Genomic DNA, 21,120 nt, shown 5'->3' with positions numbered 1-21,120 from the left:
AGAAAATTCTGGGCCCTGAAGCCACTATGCAGCAATGGGTAGCATGGTGTTCTAACATCGTACTGCAGTCAAGTGCCTTCGTATGGCATAAAAATGCCTTCCACTGACCAACAGCTGCATATACCCAAAGCACCTTTAGAAACTACATCCAAACCTGGTTCTCCAGATTAGAGACCACTGCTCTTAACCACTACACCACGCTGGCTCTGTTCATGGTATTACTGTCTTACTCTTACTGCGTCGTTTTCTACTTTGGCAATTCTGTAATTTGCACAGTTTATGACACGTTATGTCTGACTGTTTGTTTTTTGCACTATGTCTTTTTGTCATCCTAGCTCTATTGCCTTACAACATAAGAACATAAGAAAGGCCCTGCTGGATCAGAGCAAGGCCCATCAAGTCCAGCAGTCTGTTCACACAGTGGCCAACCAGGTGCCTCCAGGAAGCCCATAAGCAAGACGGCTGCAGCAGCAGCATCCTGCCTGTGTTCCACCGCACCCAAAATAATAGGAATGCTCCTCAGATACTAGAGAGAATAGGTATGCAGCATGACTAGTATCCATTCTAACTAACAGCCATGAATACCCCTCTCCTCCATGAATATGTCCACTCCCCTCTTAAAGCTCTCCAAGCTGGCAGCCATCACCACATCCTGGGGCAGGGAGTTCCACCATTTAACTATGCATTGTGTGAAAAAAACTTCCTTTTATCTGTTTTGAATCTTTCACCCTCCAGCTTTAGCAGATGACCCCGTGTTCTAGTATTATGGGAGAGGGAGAATGTTGTTTGTTGGATGCCTCATGCCCTTTGATTGTCTAACCCAGAGGTATCGAACTGAATTGTTACGAGGGCCGGATATGACATAAATGCCACTTGGTCGGGCTGGGCCATGCCTTGCCAGCCCAGATCAAGAGTGTGGGACGGTGGCTGCCTCGGCTGGCTCGCGGGCCGGATAAAAGCTCTCAAGGGGCCAGATCTGGCCACTGGGTCTTATGTTTGACACCCCTGGTCTAACCCATGTAATCTGCCTCGTCTCAGCAAGAAAGGTGGGCCATAAATAAATAAATCCATCTCAAATGGGAGTGGACCCCCTTTAGTCAAAGAAATGTCCCCCCCACCGCTTCCCGTTCTTTCACATCACCCATAGATCAACATATCTTACCCAAGAAATCCTCACGATCTCCAACACGCTCACGCCCTATATGGAGGAATTCCCGGATTCGCCCAATAACGGGAGATGGATCTCCACCCATGTTGTAATTTCCTGGAAAAACAGAGTATTGGTTATAACAAAGAGGGGCTTGGGGCAAAGATGATGGGTGCTCTTGAAGGGAAGGAGGCTTTAAGAAGAACTCTGCTGCGTCAAATCAAGGGTCATCATTGGTCATGTATGCATGGGAGTTTTACCTGAGGTTCTGTCATGGGTCAGTCAGGACTAGATGGCCGTGAGGACTTATCAGAGGAAGAGGGGCGCTGTGTTGCCAGCCCAGAGACACCAGATGGCAGCCAGCAAGGGACTGAGGCTCAGACAAAGCTGGGCGAGGAAGCACGGCCTCTCCCTCAATCCTGAGTCAGCCGAGTCACGCCCACCACCAGTGGCGGACCTACATTTTTGGGGCCCTGAAGCTTGAACTGTTATGGGGGCCCTTTCGTAACCAGCAACAACAGGGCAACATCCAGCAAGGTCCAACATCCGACCCACACTCTTGATCTGTGCTGGCAAGGAATGGCCCAGCCTGACCAAGTGGCATTTATGCTGCCCTTGCAAGGACCTAGAGGCCCAAATGGTGGAGAACAGAGTGGTGGGATGGAGTCCTTGAAAATGGGCCATACAGTGATGGAATAAAACTATAGAACTATTAATCCGTGCATCAACAAAGGATTTGAGGACCCAGCTGCCAAAATGTAGGCTATGAATATATTCTGGCGAGTTCAGTGCGCCCTTACAGCTGGGGGGTTTGAGCGTTGCAAGCCCCTGAGAAAATGTTGAAATTACAGGGACATTTTCAGGCCATATGAAATGGGTATTAGAGCATATTCTAAAGTCAGTATTAAGAACTTCAACCCATTGGCTTATTATTCTATCACAAAAAAACTCCATCGATTTTGTTGAGAAATTCACTCATTAAAAAAAGTTGCTTCAGGGGGCCCCTCTGGGAGACTGCAAATGGAGTTGAGAGAGAGAAGACGCAGCGCACGTCTCCAGAGCAGAAAGCAGCTGTTTGCCAATAGTGGAGATGAGTTGTTGCAGGATTCTGACAGAATTAATGGGCGCCAAGAATAAAAGGCTCTCAAGGGAATCTGTTGGGCGCGGCTGCAACCAGTACAGCAAACGCTTGCCTAACGCCACTCTGCTGCCTGGAACTCTGACCTTAGCTTGATTAATAGTGCTAGCTAACCCTTGCTAAGGAGCCCCGTGGCGCAGGGTGGTCAAGCTGCAGTACTGCAGTCCAAGCTCTGCTCACAACCTGAGTTCGATTCCAATGGAAGTTGGTTTCAAGAAGCCGGCTCAAGGTTGACTCTGCCTTCCATCCTTCCGAGGTCGGTCAAATGAGTACCCAGCTTGCTGGGGGTAAAGGGAAGATGACTGGGGGAGGCACTGGCAAACCACCCCGTAAACAAAGTCTGCCTAGTAAATGTCAGGATGTGATGTCACCCCATGGGTCAGGAATGACCCGGTGCTTGCACAGGGGACCTTTACCTTTACCTTTTTTAACCCTTGATAGCTGACCATATACTGAAAGACTCTGACTCCTGGAACCCTCCTTGCTCTTTGCTTCAAAGACGCTGCAACCTGCCACCCGGCGCCTGTTAATCAGTACAGGTTTGTTGCTCGCTGGACCCACACTTCCTTCTTTAGAAGCTATGCACCAGCAGTCTCCAAGCTCAAACCAAGAAGCCTGCCCCTTGAAATGCTGCTTTGTGATTGGCTGTAGTTTTTTCTTTGAGAGAGAACCTCCCCCCCCCACGGAAATCCAAGTTCCCAACAAAAGTGCATTTAAAAAGACAAAAACAAAACGGGGCACCTAAAAGGAATTGGAGGTGGGGGGGAGAACCCAAGCCTCGTTTTAAAAGTCCATTCTTCTGCCCAGAAAGAACTCCCAGGAAGCAGGAAGCATTTGAATCCCTGCCTCTTTACTCACTGCTTTGTAACTGGCTGTGAGAGAAACCAAGCTTTCGTGCCCCACACTTTGCCTTCTGCATGGGGATTTCATCCGGGCTGAGCTCAAGGGAGGTGGAAGAATCGGGTTAACAGAGGAATGGGAACACCCGGACATTGAGAGGGCTGGCAGCGAGGTGATCTTTAACGAACGGAAAACTCATGCAGAACTCCAAGGAACAACCGAGACAGACCTGGGGTTGATCGTGAATGAAAGTACCCATGCATAAACGACCTTAGACCAGCATTCTGTGTCCAATAGAGGCCAATCAGATGTCTCTGGGAGAGCCATCAGTGGGGCAACAGCCCCCGCCCCCCACTGCTTGTTGTCAGCATCTACTATCCAGAGATAGGCCCTCACTATTAAATGGATGTTCCCTTTGGATGTCATGGTCTATTGCCATTGAGCAGGATACTGAGCACGATTAGGGTTCTCAACACCACCTTGGAAAACTCTGGGAGATTTTTGGGGTGGGGCCTGGGTCGGGGTTTGGGGAGGATGGGATTGCACTTCTGGATGACGCTCTAAGCTACCTCCTGTAGCCTCTATGGTCTCTACCATAGACTCTGGGGAAAATTCCTAGAGCTTCACTTTGTGGAGGGCATTTTTTTCTCCCGCTCTTCAATTCCTCAGAGGTAGGAAACTGGGGCTGGTAATGCCCGACTCCAGGTGGGTAAATGGGAGGCCTAAGCACAGTGTTGGCACATAGTGAGCCAGGAGGCAGCATAGCCTTTGCAGTACACGACACAACACAACACAACACTCCACTGCGGGCTGTACATCTCCCAAAATAGTGAAAACAGATTCAGAATCTCAAAAGGGAAACAGAACATGGTTAAGCCAATCAGTTCAAAATCCCAATCGACAACTTACTGTCCCCAGGTACACAAAAGTGGAGTGGGTGGGGTGGGAACATTGCTATTCTGTCACATAAACACAAGAAACACATGAAGCTGCCTGATACTGAATCAGACCCTGGGTCCATCAAAGTCAGTATTGTCTACTCAGACCAGCAGCGGCTCTCCAGGGTCTCTGGCAGAGGTCTTTCACATCACCTACTTGCCTAGTCCCTTTAACTGGAGACACGGGGATTGAACCTGGGACTTTCTGCATGCCAAGCAGATGCTCTACCACTGAGCCACAGCCCCTGTCATTTGGTATAGCACAGGGGTCCCTAACATGGTACCCGTAGGCGCCATGGCACCCGCCAACACCTTTTCTGGTGCCTGCCAAGTGTTTTTAGGAAATGGGCAGAACCAGGTAGGGCTTTTGCCTACAAGGATTCTGATTGGCTGTGCAGCTTTTAAAAAATGTTGCTTTGGTGGCAGCTGCCACAACAACACAAGGATCTGCACGGTGTTACTGAAGTTAAGCTGTGGCAATCATTTCATGACTGGCTCCACCTCCTGCGGCAGCCCTTTTGTTCCTGCGCCCACCACGCCGTGTCAGAATTCCAAATGTGCTCGCAGGCTCAAAAAGTTGGGGACCCCCGGTATAGCGCATGTGCAATGAAAATGTGGAATCTCTGCAGCACCGTCTTGGATAGACACATGAGGGAAAATACAGGGAAAGTACAGGAAGTTCGTTTGTAACCAGATTTCTCACCGTCAGTCAGGAGGAGGATGACATGTCGGGTGGTGGTGATAACAGGAATGGGATCCAAACCCTTCAGCCTTTCGTCCTCTTGCTGATTGATCATCATTTCATAGACTGACATCAGACCAGCCTTTATGTCTGTTCCAGGCTTAAGCAAGTGATCTGGAGAAGGAAAATGAAGATGAAGGAGACATATTACTCCCGATCCCTCTTGGGACTGAAGAGCTCTCCCTCTTTCATTCTCTCCAGCGGTGTTTATAACCTGAAATCTGATCTGGTGAACTGGATTTGTTTCCCCACTCCTACACATGAAGCCAGCTGGGTGACCTTGGGCTAGTCACACTCTCTCAGCCCCACCCACTGTGGGTAGGTGGAGTCTGATCAGGAGAACCGGGTTTGATTCCCCACTCCTCCACATGAGCGGCAGAGGCTAATCTGGTGGACTGGGTTTGTTTCCCCACCCCTACGCACAAAGCCAGCTGGGTGACCTTGAGCAAGTCACACTCTCTCAGTCCCACCTACCTCACAGGGTGTCTGTTGTGGGGAGGGGAAGGGAAGGTGATTGTAAGCCGGTTTGAGTCTCCCTTAAGTGGTAGAGAAAGCCGGCATATAAAAACCAACTCTTCTTCTTCATCTGGGTCGTCTCACCTACAGACCTTGCATTTTGGAGGTCAGCACTGCAAGTCGCCTCACCATCGGCCTCAATTAAGAAGAGCCCCGAGATATTAAGCCCAGCGTCTTGTTTCCCATGGTGGCCAGCTGGACACCCAAGAAGGCCCGTAATAGGCACACAGAGGCCAAAGCTGCCTTCTGTTGTTGCCATCCATTGCTATTCATACATATGCTGCCTCCCAATATGGAGGTTCCACTTCACAGAACATGGTCATTCCACATCCCCTTCCAGCAGTCCCTTCAAATAAGTGATTCCCACAGGTGCACTGAGGTAAATCTGCTGTCTCTCACAGTCACATGAACACATGAAGCTGCCTTGTACTGAACCAGACCTTTGGTCCATCAAAGTCAGTCTTGTCTGCTCAGACCGGCAGCGGCTCTCCAGGGTCTCAGGCAGGGGTCTTTCACATCACCTACTTGCCTAGTCCCTTTAACTGGAGATGCCGGGAATTGAACCTGGGACCTTCTGCATGCCAAGCAGATGCTCTACCACTCAGCCACAGCCCTTCCTCAAGTCACATCAAATCTTATTTAAAAGGCTGAAGAGTTTCTTGTACCAACTCTCAGCTTTCTCCACTGCACTTATCCAGCAGTCTTAACTTCATTTACACCCAGCCTTTCTCTCCCGTGTGGAACCCAAAGCAACTTACTTTGTTCTCCTCTCCTTAGGACTGTCCTGGAGACTCTGGGGGTCGGCACACAAGAACAAAGACGCTGTCAATGTCATTTCTGGCTTAAACACAGAAGTCACATCATTGGAGGTCTAGGTATTTGCCAATCTCTATGCTCTATGGTAAACCATAGAGACTGACAAAATCCTAGCATATCTGTGACATTACTTCTGGGTTTTAGCCAGAAGTGACATCCACACGTCAACAGTGTCTCCCCCCTCCCATTTTCTCTTGTTGCTCATTTGAACATCAGCGGGGAATTAGGGTGCTTCGGCAGGAGTTTGCGCACCAAAAGCAGGCAAATGGGCAGCCCTACATCTCCATTTTATCCACACAACAGCCCTGTGAGGTAGATTAGGGTGTATGTGACTGGCTCAAGGTCACCTTCCATGACATAGGGATTCAAACTTGGGTCTGCCAGATTCTAGTCTGGCCCTAACCTAGGGTTGCCAACCTCCAGGTATTAGCTGGAGATCTCCTGCTATTACAACTGATCTCCAGCCGATAGAGATCAGTTCACCTGGAGAAAATGGCCCGCCTTGGCCATTGGACTCTATGGCACTGAAATCCCTCTCCTCCCCAAACCCTACCCTCCTCAGGCTCCGCCCCCAAAACCTCCCGCCAGTGGCAAAGAGGGACCCGGCAACCTTACCCTAACCACTACACCACACTGGCTGTCAGTACTGGAAGAAGAGAACGAAATGCAGCCCTCCCAGGATTCCAACACATTCTGCTGCTAGTGCCTGGAGAAGGGACGTGTGACCATGATGCTCCTTTACTGTACATGTTAAACCAACACTGACTTGGATAACAATAGCCACAGTGGACAGAAAACATGCCCCATCTCCAGCTGGCCTGTTCCCTCTAACCCCATATCCTTGTCTATTGGTTGAAAATGCCTCGCAAGATACACACTGAGGGCGAAAACGCATGGTCGCTTTAGCCTCCTTTATTCCCTGTTTCAGCCAGGATTCAGCCAGGATCAAACACATGCGTTTTGCCGAACATGCGTTCGATCCTGGCTGAAACAGAGAATAAAGGAGGCTAAAGCGACCGTGCGTTTTTGCCCGGAGTCAAATCCTTGTATATTTGGCTAAAGGTATCATACCTTCCACAGAGGCCCTTGATTTGTGCACATAGATGAGAATTCTCTCACGTCGAAGGGCGACTCTGTTACAACCAGCCTCCCAGTCACACACTAACCGGTATCGCCGGTACCAGCCATTTTTGCGCCCTGGGCAAGGCTAACTACTTGTGCCCCCCCCCCCATTGCTAACCAATTTTGAAAAAACAGATGTCTTGTAGAAAAAATAAAAGCGCAAAACGTTTTATAAGATGTTATAATTAATTCTGTTCCATAGCACTGTTGTGGTACTTATCTTAAAATCAAAAATGTAAATTGTCAGTTGCATTTTTTTCAAGAAACTAATTCGTTTAAAAACTGTGCCCCTCAGGCCAGTTCTGTGCCCCTCTGAGGTCTGTGCCCTAGGCGACCACCTAGTTCTCCTAATGGTAGCACCGGCCCTGAACACATCCTTGAACACATGAAGTTAATGTTGAACACCTGAAGCTGCCTTATACTGAATCAGACCCCCTTAGTCCATCAAAATCAGTATTGTCTACTCTGACCGGCAGCGGCTCTCCAGGGGCTCAGACAGAGGTCTTTCACATCACCTACTTGCCTAGTCCCTTTAACTGAAGATGCCAGGGATTGAACCTGGGGCCTTCTGCATGCCAAGCATAGGCTCTACCACTGAGCCACAGCCCCTCGCTTCATCTAAAACCCTCCTGCCTCATCTAAAACCCTCTCCCTGGGACAGGACAGGAATCCACCTCACCTTCGTGCTTGAGCTTCTCCAGTTCGTCGATAACCCAAGCAGCGTTACTGCTACGCGGGTCGGTCGTTGTCACAATCCCTTTGGGGTTGGTGGCAAAAGTGATGATGCCGTAATTGGGGGTGACGTCGTAGCTGGAGACCTGTGAGGGGAGGCTGGAACATCAGGGGTAGGGTTGCCAACCTCCAGGTGCTAGCTGGAGATCTCCTGCTATTACAACTGATTTCCAGGCAATAGAGATCAATTCACCTGGAGAAAATCGCAGCTTTGGCATTGAAGTCCCTCCCCTCACCAAACCACGCCCTCCTCAGGCTCCGCTCCAAAAACCTCCCGCTGGTGGCAAAGAGGAACCTGGCAACCCTAGTCAGGGTCTCCCAGATGGTAGTTCAACACTTTAACTGCTGTACCGGACAGGAACATATTTTGACCCTGGATACAACAGAAATTACTCAGCCCCATGCCGGAACCCCTCATAGTCTGCTGGGCTCTGCTTTGGCCTCTGCCCCTTCAAACACCCAGCCAGATAGTAGAATTTTGATCTCAAGAATCGGTAATCACATTGAAGAGGCATGCATTGCTTCTATATGGTTCCCTTGGTATGGGAGAGAACAGGGAAGCCACACCTTCTCAAGCAGTTTGACGATCACATCCTTGGCCTCTTTGAATTTCGCCTTGCCCACGCTTTGAGAGGCGTCTAGAACAACATAAATGTTCATCGAACCACCAGGAGTGATTTTGATTTTACGCTGTTCTGTGTCCGCTGCAGGGAGAAAAGAACCAGAGATCAGAGGCGGATTTCCCAACCCTGAACACATGAACACATGAAGCTGCCTTATACTGAATCTGACCCTTGGTCCATCAAAGTCAGTATTGTCTACTCAATACCAAAAAAACCCCGCCGGTGGCGAAGAGGGACCCGGCAACCCTAGGGGTCCCCAATGTAGTGTCCATAAGCACCATTGTGCCCCCTAACACCTTTTCTGGTGCCCACCAAAGGTTTTTAGGAAGTGGGTGGGACCAGGTAGGACTTTTGCACAGCAAGGTTTGTGATTGACTGTTGGAGATTCAATTGGATGCTCAGATTTTTTTAAAGTTGCTTTGGCAGCAGCTGCCATAGGGCTGCCAGGTCCCTCTTCGCCACTGGCGGGAGGTTTTTGTGGCAGAGCCTGAGGAGGGCGGGGTTTGGGGAGGGGGGGACTTCAATGCCATGGAGTCCAATGGCCCAAGCATCCGTTTTCTCCAGGTGAACTGATCTCTATTGGCTGGAGATCAGTTGTAATAGCAGGAGAACTCCAGCCACCACTTGGAGGTTGGCAACCCTAAGCTGCCACCACAGCACTGTTACTGAAGTTAAACTGTGGAAATCATTTTGTGGCTGGCTCCACCCCACCTGCCAGGTAGTATAGGGGAAAAACAGCACACGGGCTCACTGTGTATGAAACACTCTGTGTTGTAATAAACTTATCAAAAAGTTACAAATGCACAGTTCTCTTGTGTTCTTTTTACATATATTTACAATAAACTGTCATCAAGCATGTAACCAAATGCATAGTATTTACAAAAGGCTTCCATATAACTTAAAGCAAAAGAGACCAGAGTCTATAAGGTTCCCGAAGGATAGCAATTTTGTTGTTATAGTTGTGACGGGATGCTGTGCAGAAGGCGTCACTGTGTGAGCAATCAGCGTCCTGTGTCACAATGTACCCGAAGGATGATGGAATTTCTTCACCCCCGTATTTGATAAGTTTATGATAACACAGAGTGTTTCATACACAGTGAGCCCGTGTGCTGTTTTTTCCCCTATACTTTGTATACAGCACTAGTGTTTTTTTCCTTGGTACTGCCAGGTAGTAGCTGGAGATCTCCTGCTAATTCAACTGATCTCCAGCCGATGGAGATCAGTTCACCTGGAGAAAAATGGCCGCTTTGGCAATTGGACTCTATGGCATTGAAGTCCCTCCCCTCCCCAAACCCTGCCCTCCTCAGGCTCCGCCCCAAAAATCTCCCACCGGTGGCGAAGAGGGACCTGGCAACCCTAACCCCACCTCCTGTGGCAGCCATTTTGTTGCTGTGCCCACCACGCCCTGCCAGAATTCCAAATGTGCCCAGATGCTCAAAAAGGGTAGGGACCCCTGATCTACTTAGTGAAATAATAATCTTCTGGCAACTATTGGAACGGCCCTTGCCACAAGCCCATTATCCCTCCCACTTTCATCAAAACTCACAAACAACTTTATTGGGATCTGAGGACTCTGCAACTTCAGTGAGGGACGAGATGAAATTGGAGGATACTTCTTCTGGGGTGTCGTAGGTGAACGGACCTGAAGGAGAAAGGGGAGAATATGGAGATTAGAAAATGAAATATAAGATCCTATATGATGATGATGACGAAGAACAAGAAGAAGAGTTGGTTTTTATATTCTGCTTTTTCTCTACCTTTAAGGAGTCTCAAAGCAGCTTACAATCGCCCTCCCGTCCCCTCCCCACAGCAGGCACCATGTGAGGTAGGTGCGGCTGAGAGAGTTCTGAGAGAACTGTGACTGGCCCAAGGACACCCAGCAGGCTTCATGTGGAGGAATGGGGAAACCAATCCGGTTCACCAGATCAGAGTCCACCGCTCCAAACCACCTCTCTTCACCACTACACCACACTGTAGGACGTTTGGGAGGTCATTAATTCATAGGGTCGCCATAAGTGGGAAGCGACTTGGTGGCACTTAACAGACACGTAGGTGGATCAGCTCTCTCAAGGATGCCACAGCCCTCTTCAGTTTGCAAGACCTGGGCCAGGCTGTTAATGAGGTCATTTATTGATAGGGTCACCATAATTTCGAAGCAACTCGACAGCAACTCGAAGCAACTCGACACCATATAAGAACCTGCCAACCCCCAGGGCATTTACTCACTACGGCATTCCGGTTCAGAACCGGTCCAGGCTCCTGACTCTTGGCAAACCCGATATTTGGACCCCATGAGAGTGAGTCCGTTGTCACAGTAGTATCGGACTCGGTCTTCTATTCGGTACCGGGTCCCTTCTTTTCGGGCACCAATCGGGACTCCAGGGTTGGGACACTGGCCAGCTGGGTAGAAGAAGAGATGACACAATTGTAGACACAACCATTGTGAAACATACCCAAGTGAGCGTGTGTGATAGCAGCGAAATTGGGGTTAGTATACACACTGATTTTTCGGGCAGGGTTTGGGAAGGGGAGGGACTTCAATGCCATAGAGTTCAATTGCCAAAGCGGCCATTTTCTCAAGGTAAACTGATCTCTATCGGCTGGAGATCAGCTGTAATCCCAGGAGATCTCCAGCTAGTACCTGGAGGTCAGTAGCAACCCGGAAGTGATGCAGTTGTGTCTCATGAGGCCATTTGCATGGGATCAGCCAGGCCCAAAAAACATCCCGCCAGTGGAGAGGGGGAACCTGGCAACCCTAGTGATGTATAATTGCTGGAGTGAGTGACTCAACATGCCTGGACATTGCGGGGGGTTTTACATCATAGTCCACCTTCCAAAGCAGCCATTTTCTCCAGGAGACCATTTATAATTCCAGGAGATTTCTCAGGCCACCTGGAGGTTGGTGGGAGGACTCATGAGTGGGCAGGGAAAAGTTATACAGGCGGGTGGGAGACAACGCAAGTTGGTGGGAAGGAAGGAGGGCTCGAGTGGGGGTCTTGGTGGTAGGCAGAGGAGGGGAGGTGGCTGTGAGAAATCTATGCCTAGGCCCCCCCAAAACCTGGGACCAGCCCTGGGAAAACGGTGTGTGGGTAGGGAGGCTGAAGCCTTCTTCTCATGGGTAGGGTTGCCAGGTCCCTCTTCACCACCAAGGTTTTGGTGGCGGAGCCTGAGGAGGGTAGGGTTTGTGGGGGGAAGGACTTCAATACCATCGAATATTGAAAGCGGCCAAAGCAGCCATTTTCTCCAGGTGAACTGATCTCTAGCAGCTGGAGATCAGTTGTAACAGCAGGAGATCTCCAGCTAGTACCTGGAGGTTGGCAACCCTACTCAAGCACTGTGCTGCTGATTCAAACCAGGCCGTGCGCCTCGGTATGTAAGCTCCCAACCAACAACTCCTGGGACACATCTGAAACAGTTCATCTGGGGAACACCAATAAGGTGGAGAATACAGAGAGCAGCCTCTCCTACCAACTTAAGAACATAAGAAAGGCCCTGCTGGATCAGACCAAGGCCCATCAAGTCCAGCAGTCCGTTCACACGGTGGCCAACCAGGTGCCTCTAGGAAGCCACTAACAAGACGACTGCAGCAGCATTGTCCTGCCTGTGCTCCACAGCACCTAAGATAATAGGCGTGCTCCTCTGATATTGGGGAGAATAGGTATGCATCATGACTAGTATCCATTTTGACTAGTAGCCATGGATAGCCCTCTCCTCCATGAACATGTCCACTCCTTCTCAAAGATCTCACATGCAATTGAACACTGAAACTCACCTCCGTCGTCGCACACAGTTGTCTGCCCGCTCCATTTCCCATGGGGGAGGCATGTGCGGTTCTGGGTCCCACGCAGCGTGTACCCCTGGTAGCATTCAAATCTCAGTTCCTGGCTTACATTGTAGTAGGGCTGCCGGGGTTCATACTGGCCATTTTCAAACTCCAGAGGCCTGGTGCATCGGATGTCTGGAAGAAACAGAAAGCGGGGCCTAGGGTTACCAACCTCCAGGTGTAGGGTTGCCAGGTCCCTCTTCACCACCGGCGGGAGATTTTTGGGGTGGAGCCTGAGCAGGGCGGGGTTTGGGAAGGGAGGGACTTCAATGCCATAGAGTCCAATTGCCAAAGTGGCCATTTTTTTCAGGGGAACTGATCTCTATCGGCTGGAGATCAGTGGTATTAGCGGGAGATCTCCTGCTACTACCTGGCAGTTGGCAACCCTATCCAGGCGGGGTCTGCAGATCGCACGGAATTACAACCAGGGTTGCCAATTCCCAGTTGGGAAATACCTGGAGATTTTGGAGGTGGAGCCTAAGGGGGTGGGGTTTGAGAAGGGGAGGGACTTCAATAAAGTATAATGCCATAGAGTCCACCTTCCAAAGCAGCCATTTTCTCCAGGGGAACTGATCTTTGTCCCCTGGAGGTCAGTTGTAATAGCGGGAGATTTCCAGCTACCACCTGGAGGTTACAAACTTATAAACACAGCAGCATAAGATAACAAAACACATAAATCATACTATGCAAAGAGTGCTATATTCTATGCGCAGTAGTCAAATACAGTGAATAAATATAAACAGTGATGTTAGCTAAACAAACAGAATTAGATACAAAAGTTAAACGTTCTTTTTTAGAACCAGTGTCTTTGGAGTCATTGTCCATAAGTAATCCTTTCAAGGTTGCCACATTTGGGTGCCTTGTTGTTGGCATCCTTGAAAGGATTACTCGAAGGGCACTGGTTCTAAAAAAGAACGTTTAACTTTTGGATATAATTCTATTTCTTTAGCTAACATCACTGTATATATTTATTCACTGTGTTTGACTACTGCACATAGACTACAGCACTCTGCATAGTATGATTTATGTGTTTTGTTATCTTATGCTGCTGTGTTTATAAGTTTGTAACTAACATTACAGCAGGCTGATTACTTATTTGCCACCACCTGGAGGTTGGCAACCCTAATTACAACTAATATCCAGATTACAGGAATCAGTTCCCCTGGAAAAAATGCCTGGCTTAGATGGAGGATTCCATGGCATTATACCTCATTATTTCCCTTCCCTCCCCAAACCCTCCCCTCCCCAGGCTCTGCCTCCCAAATCTCCAGGAATTTCCCAACCTGGAGTTGACAACCCTATGTGAAAGTCTTCCAGGGCCACGCTACCCTGATCTTAAGGTTGCCAACCTCCAGGTGCTTAGCACAGGAGCGAATAGATATAACAAAGTGCAAAATTATATTAGGCGCTACAACATCACAATATCAGAATGTATATCGACAAACGTTACTATCCTAAACAAATATATACCAAGTAGAAAATCCCATTTAATACGTAATCCTAGATATGAATCCTCGAGTTTCAAACGTTGAATTCCACTTTGGTCCAGAACAGGGAAAACCAAACCCCGCCCTCCTCAGGCTCCCCCCCACAAAATCTCCAGGTGTTTCCCAACCCGGAGCTGGCAACCCTACCCCATCCCCTGCCCAGGTTCGGCTGTTTATGTAAGTATATAAAACTGATTAATAACATTAGTGCCACTTGAAGCAAACTGCCCACATACCTCGACACCGTGCCGCTTTGACACGCCTGTGCTGCGAGTCCCTCATGGCATTCCAACGCAAACCATGACAAACCCGGACTTTGGTAGGATATGGATATTTTCCATCTGGACACGTGTATTTCAGTATCTCCCCTTCCTTCAGCCAAGTGTAGTTTCCCCCTAAAATCGCAGCTGCTTGGGGGTCACAGGCTCCATCAGTCACACCTGGGAGGGAATCAAGTACAGTGGGGAAAGGGTGAAGATCAAAATGGGCAGACACACAACCTATTGGCTGATGCCACAGCCCTGGCATCGTTGTGGGTGACTGCGCACTCCCTTTTTAAGAATTGCTCCGAGTCCGCTTGATGCTGGGGTTTAGGTGCCAAAAGGATGAGACCAATGTGGATCAAAAAATCCAAACCCTGGGGATTTGACTCTTCTCCTCTCAGGCCATTTCTCCCATTGAGAATGCCATCCTGGGCTACATTAACCCTGACAAGGAAAAGGATGGATACGATCAGGGTTAAGAACATAAGAAAAGCCCTGCTGGATCAGATCAAGGTCCATCAAGTCCAGCAGTCTGTTCATACGGTGGCCAACCAGGTGCCTCTAGCAAGCCCACAAGCAAGACGACTGCAGCAGCACCATCCTGCCTGTGTTCTACAACACCAAATATAATAGGCATGCTCCTCTCGTCCTGGAGAGAATAGGTATGCAGCATGACTAGCATTCATTTTGACTAGTAGCCATGGATAGCCCTATATCCTCTGTGAACATGTCCAGTCCTCTCTTAAATCCTTCCATGTTGGTGGCCATCACCACATCTTGGGGTACCACACCCCACCTCAGGGTTCAAAGCAGCTGAGATGGGGCATTTCTAATTGCTGAAACAGCAATAAACCCCTGATAAACTACCCCCCTTTCTCTAGGGTTGTAATCTCAGTCCATGTGAGGATGCCACCAGAGCTGTGTTTCGCTGCAAATCCCAGAGCTACCCCCCACCCACCCCCGTGCAACAAATCTATGCCTGGGGATCTGATCATGTCTTTTGCAAGTATGGTGTAATGGTTACAGTGTTGGATTACAGTGTTGTGCGGTGGAGCACAGGCAGGATGGTGCTGCTGCACTTGTCTTGCTTGTGGGCTTCCTAGAGGCACCTGGTTGGGCACTGTGTGAACAGACTGCTGGACTTGATGGGCCTTGGGCTGATCCAGCAGGGCCTTTCTTATGTTCTTATGATTAGGATCTGGGAGACCCAGGTTCAAACACCACTCTGCCATGGAAGCTTATGAAGAGAAGAAGAAGAAGAGTTGGTTTTTATAGGCCGACTCTCTCTACCACTTAAGGCAGAATCAAACCAGCTTACAATCCCCTTTGCTTCCTCTCCCCACAACAGACACCCTGTGAGGTAGATGGGGCTGAGAAAGCGTGACTTGCCCAAGGTCACTGTGCTGCCCCCAGGCAGAATTAGTAGCTTTCTAGTATTTGTAGGTTTGCAGGTCATGTTGCATTAATAATATGCTAGGAAATAGTACTTGCCCTTTTAGAAAAGTGCATGCTAGTGATTGTAGTTTAGGAAACGCCAGGAGTCACATGCCTTTGTATTAGTTTACTGATTGGTAAAGGCTCCATAAGGCTCCAACTTGCCCGGGAAAAAGCACCACTTTTATTGTAAATGAGCACTTTTATTGTAAATGAGACTGGAGGAGCAGAGAGGCATGAGAATTCATTATTGTTTCATGGATAGCTACAAACTGGACTTTCATCTAGAAAAGGACTGCAGATTCTGTATATTCAGGTGTGAGTAACACTGAGCTGTTTTGGATATATGCAGATTGCAACATTAATAATGATCGAAAAACCAGGTAGCTTCCAGTTGAACACTTATCTTGCGAAGGGTCTTAACTAACAGCTCCCTGGCCGAAAATACTCACCCAGCTGGCTTCATGTGCAAGAATGGGGAAACAAATCCAAATCACCAGATTAGCCTCTGCCACTCATGTGGAGGAGCGGGGAATCCAACCCCGTTCTCCAGATCAGACTCCACTGCTCCTAACCACTACACCATGCTGGCTAGATGGCCATCTGTCAGCAATGCTGATTCTATGACCTTAGGCAGTTCATGAGAGGGAGGGCATCTTGGCCATCTTCTGGGCATGGAGTAGGGGTCACTGGGGGTGTGTGTGGGGGGGAGGTAGTTGTGAATTTCCTGCATTCTGCAGGGGGTTGGACTAGATGACCCTAGTGGCCCCTTCCAACTATGATTCTATAATTCTTGCTGTGTGTGACCTGGGGCCAGTCACTCAGTCAGCCTAACTGACCTCACAGGGTTGTTGTGAGGATAAAATGCAGGAGGGGAGCATGTTGTAAGCTGCTTTGGGCCCCCACTGGAGAGAAAAGCAGGGCATTAAAGAAGTAGATAAATAAATATAGTTTGGCCCTTATTTACACTGATTATTGGACCAGCCGGATTGTACTCTGGAGCCAAGTTTGATATCTGCCCCAATCCTGCTGCTTCCTTCACAACCAGGCAGGTGGGAGTTTCTTGGGAGGATTCATAAACTGTCAGCAGTTGAACCGGTATGGAGTGATTCACACTTTTTTCTTGTTTAATCCCATGGATTGCCAACCGACTACTTTTCTCTTCTGTGTTGTACCATGTAATGTGGTATGGTGGTTAAGAGTGTGGTGTAGTGGTTAAGAGCGGTGGTTTGGAGCAGTGGAGTCTGATCTGGAGAACCGGGTTTGATTCCCCACTCCTCCACCTGAGCGGCGGAGGCTAATCTGGTGAACTGGATTTGTTTCCCCACTCCACCACACAAAGCCAGCTGGGTGACCTTGGGCAAGTCACAGCTCTGTTAGAGCTCTCTCAGCCCCACCTGCCTCACAGGGTATCTGTTGTGGGGAGGGGAAGGAAAGGTGATTATAAGCCGGTTTGAGTCTCCCTTAAGTGGTAGAGAAAGCCGGCATATAAAAACCAACTCTTCTTCTTCTTATCTAGGGGGAAATGCTGTTGAAAAAGCCAAGGGCAAACAATGCAAACTCTGTATGTTAGCAAATAGATTTCCTCACTCCATTTTATATGTGACGGCGTCCTCATGACCGCCTCAAGGATGCCATAATGTCTAGTTTTGGCCCTGCAACAGTCATATAAATACAAGTGGATTCCTATTATGTCTAGTGTGGTCCCAAAGGTGGCATCCAATCAAGGTCGTGATGCTCACAGCGCCAGGTTGGGGTTCAGCCTTCTGTCTACTACAGGGGTGGGGAACGTCAGGCCCGGGGGCCGTTTAAGGACTGTGAAATTATTTGGTGTGGCCCTTTGTGGGTCCTGGCAGATCTCTAGCTCAGAAGGATTTAAGACTGGCCATCTGCCCCCTCCTGCGGACAGGAATAGCCTCTATTCAAGGTGGATGTGAGTTTGTTTTGCTGAGAAAAGGAACTTTTTCCCCCCTTGCAGAAGAGTCCTTAGCTATGGAGCTGCTAGGACCGCCCAAGAAACTGTATTAACCCTTTCCCACCCGGGCCATGGAGAAATGTATTCTCTCTGTACTACAAGAAGGCTGGGGGCAGAAGTGGCGACAATGGAGGGGTTAAAGGGGGCAGGGCCAGAATGTGTGTGGGGGGGGAGTTCTTAGCCAGTGTGTCCTCATTTCATCCCTGCAGGCAGAGGTAGCAGGAGCCAGCCGTAGGATCCGGCCCCGACCACGCGGAGCAGGAGCAACTCCAGCGTGCGGCTGGACGGCTATGCCCGGCTGGTGCAACAGACCATCCTGTGCCACCAGGTGGGCAAGTACACCACCAGTTGGATGCCTGCCTGCTTGCCCGTGCAGGGCCCGTCATCTGGGGCAGCTGCCTGCTTGGGGCTTGGTTGGCTAATTTTTAAGTTGATAATTTTGTATGGCCCGCGAATGATGTTAAAAATATCCAAATGGCCCTTGGCGGAAAAAAGGTTCCCCACCCCTGGTCTACAGACTGCAAGCCGCAATTGTTTTGAATAACATACAGCAGTTGGACTGTGTTCCAATAGGATTTTTGGTTTCAGCTCAAGCTATTTAGTAACAGGTTAGACTGTGCATGTTTGAAGATTGAACTACCAGATTAGAGTCATCCCCTTTGGTCTTGTCCTCATTAGTTCGGGTTACCAACACTGTCTTGCCCCTTCAGCAGAGGCTTAGATGTGTGGAAGCGGGCCGCTGAGGTTTTCATGGCACTGAGGTAAAGAACATCACCTGGTAAACAACATCCCATTAAGCCCCTGTTAAAGAGGCAGGTGTTGAAATGTGGTGTTGGAGGAGAGTGTTACGGATACCGTGGACGGCCAAAAAAACAAATCAGTGGGTTATAGATCAAATCAAGCCTGAACTGACCCTAGAAGCTAAAATGACTAAACTGAGGCTGTCGTATTTTGGTCACGTCATGAGACGACAAGAGTCCCTGGAAAAGACAGTCATGTTAGGAAAAGTTGAGGGCAGCAGGAAAAGAGGAAGACCCCACAAGAGATGGACGGACTCAATAAAGGCAGCCACAGCCTTCAGTTTGCAAGATCTGAGCAAGGCTGTCCAAGATAGGACGTTTGGGAGGACTTTCATTCATAGGGTCGCCATGAGTCGGAAGCGACTTGACGGCACTTAACACACGCAAAGAGGCAGGCAGAGCCATGACCTGGATAGGCCGGGCAAGCCTGATCTTGTCAGATCTCAGAAGCTAAGCAAGGTCAACCCTGGCGAGCATTTGGACGGGAGACCTCCAAGGAATACCAAGGACGTGACGGGGAGGCAGCCAATGGCAAACCACCTCCGAATGTCTCCTTCCTTGAAAACCCTATGGGGTCGCCATAAGTCAGCTGTGACTTGATGGCACAAGAAAAGTGGGGGGGGGGGAGAGAAGAGGCAGGACGTTATTTTTCTCCAGGTTGTTGGCGGCCCTACGACCTCATAAGCCAACTCGCAAGCTTTAGAGCTAAGGAGCGATTTCAGACTCTCCCCTCGTCCCACATCTGACCTCCACCGTTTACTATTCCTGGAGACGAATGGAGCAATGTTGACACACACTGCCCATCAGAAAACTCCCAGACCTCGGCAGGGCTTCCAAAATGTAAGTGACCGTGCTCTTTAGTGTACTTAGTGTAATGGTTAATCCAGTTTCTGTTGATATGGGACTGCTCTCCTAGATTGCCACATGCCCCACATCAATACAGGTGAAACCTCATTATGTACTAAGACAGCTACGTTTCCACTTCCTTCAGAAACCAGTAAAAGAAAACAAAAGTTAGAAAGACACACACACACTCCGCCACCTTTAGCGTGTTGCAGTTTGCAAACATCGCGGAGGTGACTCCTCAGAAATGTTGTCTTGCGAAGGGGTACATCCCTATTGGACTGTACCACCATGGACTTAGGCTCACAAGATGAAATTATCCTCCACACCACCATCCCCCAAAATGTTTCTCGCACATAGAAAACTAGCATACTAAGGAGAAAGCTAGATGAGAGACCTTTCCCCGGATAATTAGTTTTCTATGTGCATGGAATTTTTTTTAATGGAAGCATGTTCAGTCTGAAGTGGTACAGCCCAGGCCCAAACTCAGGGGGTTACCGCACTTTGTATTCCCAGCGATGTATTAAAAGTTTGAAAATGTTATAAAAAACATCACTTTAAAAGGGTTTTTGGATACAACGGCTTATAAATGGTTGGAAGACGTCTCCACAGCTAAAGGGGCCAAACAAAGTGTGAACAGTATTTTTTATAACGTTTTCAAACTCTTAATACATCGCTGGGAATACAAGTGCGGTAACCCCCTCAGTGAGAACTAGAACCTTAATGTCTCTTGAGTGTGTATAAACCCCTCAGTGGCTCAGTATTGGTGTTTCATTATCATAAGGGTGGGGGGAGTCGGCCGCAACCGTTAGAAGGGTTTCCAGTTTCACCACTCACATTTTTAATGTGAAAGTTTTTATTTAAAATTCAAGTGCTCTAAGCTTCTTGACATCTCTCTTATTTTGCTGGCCATCAACTATGGAATCAGACCAGCAGTCAAATACTGGGTGTCACTGCACGTCATACGACATTTCGGCTCAGTATTGACTCTATAAAGGAAGCCACGGCCCTCAATTTGAAAGACCTGAGCAAGGCTGTTAATGATAGGACATTTTGGAGGACTTTCCTTCACAGGGTTGCCATGAGTTGGAAGCGACTTGACGGCACTTAACACACACACACACACACAAAATATGAATACCAAATACTGTCAATAACAATAACTGCTTGTCAGCTATGAAATGCAGCCAAGTAAGTTTCCATTCCATTTCAAGTATCAAATATGTCAAATATCAAATAATCCATCAAGAATCATGGAAATCCAACAGCATAAAATGCCAGAGACATTAATAATCCATTGGGTAAATGTTTTGAGCATATCTGGAGAATTTCTACATTTGTCCAGGGGACTGTTTTTTTTGGGGGGGGGGAATTGGCAGCAAATTCTTTTCAGCTGTGCTGGAGCAGACAAAATATCCTGGATGAATTATTCCTGCATTGTCAAGGCATTGTCTTAACTGCAGATTAGGAGAGATACCGACTTGCGCAAAGTAACGGCATCAAGAAAATGTTGCAGCTGATTCTGGGTTGTGTTGACTTACCTGTAAAAAGTGCCCCAAGGCCAAGGAGTATGTAGAAAAGCTGGTAACGCAGCTTCATTTCTGGTTCTCCTTGCGGCTGGTCTTTCGGCTCTCCTGGCCGGCAGTTTCAGTTTCCAGCTCTATTATAGGAGCTGCAGCTTTGATAACTTGTGAAACTTTTCGGCTTTCGCTTCACAAAGCTAGTTATTGGGAAACCCCACCCAGAGAAGACAGCTGAGTTTTGGGAAATGACAAAGTCCGTTAAGCAATCGGGGTGGGGCGAGGGCAACATTTATGTGGCCAGTAGGTAAAGAGGAATCCAGACACCCCTCAGGGAAGGAAAGGGGGAAACCCAAACTTT

The 21,120-nt window shown here is 48.7% G+C and overlaps 1 protein-coding gene across 1 annotated transcript in view; it reads right to left on the bottom strand.

Moving 5' to 3' along the window:
- The window catches only part of CFB (complement factor B), a 43,686-nt gene extending 22,825 nt beyond the window's left edge, over nucleotides 1-20,861 (bottom strand). Inside the window, exons 1-9 of the mRNA XM_056851367.1 lie at nucleotides 20,781-20,861; nucleotides 14,161-14,364; nucleotides 12,387-12,572; nucleotides 10,841-11,014; nucleotides 10,161-10,256; nucleotides 8,559-8,695; nucleotides 7,939-8,077; nucleotides 4,767-4,919; nucleotides 1,163-1,264 (exon numbers count right to left, since the gene is read on the bottom strand). Coding sequence (XP_056707345.1) covers nucleotides 1,163-1,264; nucleotides 4,767-4,919; nucleotides 7,939-8,077; nucleotides 8,559-8,695; nucleotides 10,161-10,256; nucleotides 10,841-11,014; nucleotides 12,387-12,572; nucleotides 14,161-14,364; nucleotides 20,781-20,838 — 1,249 coding nt within the window. The 5' untranslated portion in view covers nucleotides 20,839-20,861. The remainder of the gene's footprint in view (nucleotides 1-1,162; nucleotides 1,265-4,766; nucleotides 4,920-7,938; nucleotides 8,078-8,558; nucleotides 8,696-10,160; nucleotides 10,257-10,840; nucleotides 11,015-12,386; nucleotides 12,573-14,160; nucleotides 14,365-20,780) is intronic.
- Between the last annotated feature and the right edge of the window lie 259 nt (nucleotides 20,862-21,120).

This window comes from Euleptes europaea, chromosome 1 (genome assembly GCF_029931775.1).
Source record: "Euleptes europaea isolate rEulEur1 chromosome 1, rEulEur1.hap1, whole genome shotgun sequence".
NCBI classification, from domain to species: Eukaryota; Metazoa; Chordata; class Lepidosauria; order Squamata; family Sphaerodactylidae; genus Euleptes; species Euleptes europaea.
The sequence above is the reverse complement of the archived record's forward strand: the minus strand, read 5'-3'. Positions and strand labels throughout refer to the sequence as shown.